Raw genomic sequence first — 6000 nt, forward strand, 5'->3', positions numbered from 1 at the left:
AGAAATCGCTCAAATTTTACAATAATTTAGTTTAAGTGCAGCTTATATGGAAATTATATTAAAAAATATAGGTCACCGATGAGTTGAAAAAGATATTTAAATTTTAAGGCTAAAAAATGACATTTTTCCACCAAAGGGAGATAATTTGGAACTTTTTCAATGATGTATACATTTTAAAAGTCATCTGGGGCCAACACAAATTGATTGTTTTGAATGATTTTTGTACAATATGATCAAGTTACAACTACAAAAGGTAACAAATAAAATTTGTATTGAAAAAGAAATGTTAAATTTTTTTCTGAAATTTTTATACCCTCGAGCCTCCTTAAGTGATGTTTAGTTTTTTGTAAAAAAAAAAAAAAAACAGGGTGGGGGGTTTCCCGCCTTGTCTCAAAAATTATATATGGTTATTGCTTAAAACTTTCTCAGAAACTATTTATGATTATTGCATATAACTTCCACATAAGACATTGGACGTATCATACACTCATGGCGCAGCTGTTTATTATCAATGAAAATACAAAATGTCTTAGTGTGTGATTGGGGCATTGTGAAGAAACCAAGCGCCATCTGTCCTCATAATGATCATATGTCTAATACAACAATGACATGTCACACATCGACATGTTACAAGTTACAAACAACAATATACAAATTGTCCTGTTTCAGGTTAAAGTTTTTGGTCAAGGTAGATTTTGATGAAGTTGAAGTCCAATGACTCCAATCTGATAACTTAAAACATGTGTTCCTTATGGTATAATCTTACTAATTTTAATGCCAAATGAAAGTGCAAGTGGGGCATCCCTACACTATGGACACAATTTTTTTTAAATTTTAGTTTTTACATACACCTTATCAGAGTAATTGAAGGTGGCTTGATATCATTACATTCGACATGGTTGCCAATTTCTTGTATTATATGTCTCAGCTTAGTTAAAAAAAACATAGCTCTCACTCATGATTAGAATTTTACAGGGATGATGAATTCTTGACTTTCACATAGAGACCTTTAGACACATCACTAACGATTAAATATTTGTTGTAGATAACAAATTTACCTAAGTTCTGGGATTATATGAGAGTGAAGGCCTTACCAGGTTTGGATGATATAGAAAATGGAGACAAGACAGTAGAAACCCATGGGGATGATTTCTTTCTGGTTGGACCATATAGATTGAGACAACTTAGAGTGAAACAAAGTAAACTTTTGTACATTTTATGTCGTTTTCATACATTTGAGATATTGTCATGATTTTCATAAATGTACCTTTAGTCTCATGAGATCCTATTCAAAATTATAATTAGATGATCCCTGACTTCTAACCAGAGGGCCACCATTATTATTATTAAGGTTGTTCCTAACACCTTGACTAAACATTACTTTAATTTGGCTTGTTAAATTCAACAAATTTTTGACAAATATTACCATTGGCCCGTGATTTAAACGTTCAACTGATTTTTACGGTTATCTCCCTGAAATGTTATGTACTACCAGAAAAGAAATTTTCATCGAAAAGTTTTTAAAATGTGAAAATCAGCTTTTTAGTAAATGCATTATAACTTAAATTTGTGATAACATAAAAGCCACATAAAGGCTTTATTGCCCCTATTTCTTTTTTTTTTCCTTTTATCTCGTATCTAATAGATAAATCATAACCATAAAGGGTAAAGATGATCAACAATACAAGTAGCATATTAATCTATTGCAATAAAAAATCATAATATCTAATAAAATTTGTAGATTTAGCTAACTAAGTCCTTATATTTGTATAAAGTACCATTCATTTATAGTGGAAATTTATTTTAAGGTTGAATAAGCTACAATTAAAAATTGCTCGTTGGTCCCTTTCTGTGATTGCCATTAGTTAACGCTGGTTCATTTGCCAATCAATCTATAATCAAAGAAAAGATAATTTTTCAAATTTCGTTCATAGTCTTTTTCAAAAATGATGAACGGTTCTTTATATTGGTATGTAATCATTTTAAACGTTTCAAATTTAAGAAATTATATTTGTACATCAATGTTTTTGATACACCAATAACAAAAACTGAAATATATTGAATGTATACTTTTTGTAATTATTCAAAATTATATCAGAAACGTAAACTTAATTATAAAATAATGAACCTGTTAAGGGGAGAGAATACTCGCATAACTTTTTCGAATTGGCACATAATGCAACGGAATGTCACTCTTGCATACAAATAGCACATCAATAGAATTAATTAACTGCGCAATCGTGCTCCACCTTCAATGATGATTCTAAATTATAAATATAACCAAAAGTTGTTAATCTATAGATAGTGAAGACTAATGAAAGCTAACCCAATGTAAAAATATTTCTTTGCAATTTTTTCAAAACTTCCTCAGGAAAATGATCGAGTCACTTGACTTTCAAAGCTCAAAATTAATGTTTTTACACAATTTTTGAATAAAGTAGTTAAAGATTATTCTCTTCTCAAAGTGTAAGACGCAATAAAAATCGTATGCTTGCACCATTCTATCGAAATACGGATTTAATTAAGTCCTGAACATTTAGACATTTCTCCGTATATTTATAGCAAAACCGGTTTAAACCAAATCACAAGTACGTGTTAAGATCCAACTAAATACCTATTTCCCGATATGGTCAGGTAAAATTGCTAATACAAGATTTGAAAAATGGTTAAAATAACAAAAAATATTGGCTGGCTAGTTTTGGAGTTACCTGGTATTGTCCTTAGATGTAGAAAGTAAATTTATATCAAGCTTACATACTTTTATATATCTTTCCAGATACTTGTCCTACACCAGAATATATCAGACAAGCATTCTCCTTAACTGTGGAATGTTCAGACAAATATTGGCTTGGTAATGAGGATACCAAACACTACAACCAAACCTGGAACCAGACAGTTACCATGGCTCCTCTAACAGCTGATCACTGGACCTACCAGACAGCATGGCAGCTAAGAACCATTCCTTACGCTGGTACCCAGGCCACATACAGTGGTGGTGGATATATAAAAGAGATCACCCCTAGCTCCATGTCACAACAGACAATAGATAAATTAATGACTGATGGTTGGATAGATGGAAGAACAAGTGCTATTTTTCTGGAATTTAATTTGTATAATCCTAATGTTAATATGTTTAGCGTAGTCATGTTCCTGTTTGAATTTTCTGCAAATCGTGGAATTTTTCCATATTTTCAGATTTTTACCACTAAGTTATATCACTATGGCAGCGGGACTGAGATTGCTGCAGCAGTTTGTGAAGTTTTATTTGCCATATTCACGATCATTTTTACGTACTACGAAGGGAAGAAATTTAAAAGAATGGGATACAGATATTATTTCACTTTTTTCTGGAATTTGATTGAGTTTATAACCATATGCCTGTGTTACAGTGTTATAGGTCTGTTTTTTCAGAGAATGGTGACTATTACATGGATAATGGATAAATATAAACAAACCAATAGACTGGAGTTTGTCAGTTTTTACGCTGCTGTGTGGTGGGATTTTATACAGCTTTATCTAATGGCATTTCTTGAATTCCTTATCATTGTCAAATTTCTAAAAATTCTGTCATTTAATCAAAACATGCAGTTGTTATCAATTACCTTGAACCATGCCAAGAAATCACTGTGTAATTTTTCTCTTCTGATTTTTGTTTTAATCTTTGCCTTTGCCCACTTTTGTCTCTTAGCATTTGGAAATGTATCTCCAAATTACAAGAGTGCTTCAAGTAGTATTTTGACATTATTTAATTTTGCTATTGGTGTTTCCGATTATTATGGTCTACAGCGTGCACATAGGATTCTAGGTCCTATATTTTTCTTTCTTTTTGTATTGGCTGTAATATTTATATATCTTACAGTATTCATGTCTATTGTCAATTTTGCAATTACAAAATCCAAAGAAGAAAAAGGGAAGAAGAAGAATGAGTTAGAAGTGGTTAATTACCTTCTTACTAAGTTAGCTAATATCTTGCCGGTTGAGCTTGCTTCTAGAATGAAAGTGAAATATTATGAAAACTGATGCATAATTTATCTTTTAAACTGTAAATTTTTATTTAAAAAATTTTTTTTGTTATTTGTGTTAAAAATTTAAAACATACTGTGGATTCATTTATATTTGGATACCAATTTTTTGGGGGTTTTGTGGGTACAGAGGCATGAGTAAAAAGGTTTTACAAATTACAAATTTCCATAACATTGTAATACAGTCAAACCTGATTAAACCGGACCCTGAATAAACTGGCTTCCTGTACATTCCGGCCGAAAATGAAAGTCCCATTTTTTTCTCTTCAAAGTCTTTGTTAAAATACCCTTAGTAAACCGGAAACCCTGTGTATTCCGAATTCCGGTCTAATTATGAAATCCCAATACTCTAAATTACATTAATTATTACCTGTCAAAACCGGTTTGACTAATTAATTTGGTTCATTCAACCTATGCCAACATTTTGAAATTTAGGTATAAAATTCTATGACAAAATGTTGGCATAGGTTGAATAATTTGTTACAGATTAAGTGTTATAAAAACATAAATTAATTAGGGGCTAATCAATTTACAACCAGTTTAAACCTACTGTTAAAGTATAAAGTTTAACTTTTTACAAGTACAAGTGAAAATGTAGGTATAATTGTGTGTGTTGAGGATCTCTATTTCATATAGAAACTAGTTAAAAATTAATATAATGAAATGATGAGGAAAAAAAAGAATTTTATCAGTTTTTATTTAAGAAGCAATCATATTGTCACATTAAATATATATCAGTGTCATTCTCATGAATAATATAAAATGTATAATTAAAACATTAAATTTTATATAAAATAGTTTTCTTCAAATACAATGACATAATACACTAAAATTTCAGACCATGTTGAGATTTGTTAGTTTCTTAATTTCTTACAACACGACACTATTTATACTCATCATATAGTGTATTTAATAAGCACTGACTCATGTAGAATATCTATAATAAATGTTCACTATTAATTCCATCATATAGATACATGAAGATGTGGTGTCAGTGCCAAGGAGACAACTCTCCATTCAAATAACAATTTATAAAAGTCCCCATTATAGGTCAATGTACGGCCTTCAACATGGAGCCTTGGCTAACACCGAACAGAAAGCTATAAAGGGCCCCAAAATTACTGGTGTAAAACCATTCAAACGGGAAAACTAACGGGATAATCTATATAAATAACAAGAAACGAGAAATACGTACAAATTACATAAACAAACGACAACTACTGTACATAGAATAAGCCAAATTTCACTATTTCGATTGTCTCAAAAGTCATACTATAAGATATGATGCTGCATCTGCACAATCAACTGGTATTATGTTATCCTTTGGTCTCTTAGTCAAGTTTCACAAAGATATCTCAGGAGTAAGACATGTCATAGGATGATTTTAAGGTATATTCTAGTCCTTAGTGGGATTCACAAAGTGGTCCTAAAGTTTGACATTTTCTAAAGTTGGTCACAAAGTAAGGACTACACAAGCGGTTTCTTATAATGGTCTTAGGATAGTCACAAGTTTGTTTTGATGGAGTTCCAAATTAGAGACACAAAATGTAACCATAAATATCAAAACTCAATATAATAAATGAAAACAAACACAGAGTACCTGAATTTTTTAAACTATTTGATATTTATTTTAAAGTTTATATTGAAAAGTTTATTTGATTTTAAAAAAATCTGTTGGAATTTGGTAAGTTCGTATATGTTGTTGCTTGTTTAAGTATGTTTCATATATTAAAGACAACAAAAGAATGAACACAAATTTTCATAAAGATTTGCACCAATAAAATAGCTTTTTATCTCTTTTTCCTCAAGTATTGTTATATTTAAGTGTTTAATTTCAGAAAGTTAGTCTATTTTTTTCATTATGATTTTTTGATTTTTTTCAACACTATTTTGCTAGTATCCAAGGGTTGAACTTCTATCTAACAATGTTTGTCCTGTTAGATTTTTTCTAATTATTCCATTTTTACTACAACACAAT

At 30.2% G+C, this 6000-nt stretch overlaps 1 protein-coding gene across 1 annotated transcript in view; it reads left to right on the top strand.

Annotated features, from left to right (window-relative positions):
- LOC134715028 (polycystin-1-like protein 2) overlaps positions 1-4410 on the top strand; it is a 65165-nt gene extending 60755 nt beyond the window's left edge. Inside the window, exons 20-21 of the mRNA XM_063576872.1 lie at positions 1046-1199; positions 2777-4410. Of these exons, the coding sequence (XP_063432942.1) occupies positions 1046-1199; positions 2777-4020 (1398 nt within the window). The 3' untranslated portion in view covers positions 4021-4410. The remainder of the gene's footprint in view (positions 1-1045; positions 1200-2776) is intronic.
- Positions 4411-6000: the final 1590 nt, after the last annotated feature.

The sequence above is a fragment of the Mytilus trossulus genome, chromosome 4 (genome assembly GCF_036588685.1).
Source record: "Mytilus trossulus isolate FHL-02 chromosome 4, PNRI_Mtr1.1.1.hap1, whole genome shotgun sequence".
NCBI lineage: Eukaryota > Metazoa > Mollusca > Bivalvia > Mytilida > Mytilidae > Mytilus > Mytilus trossulus.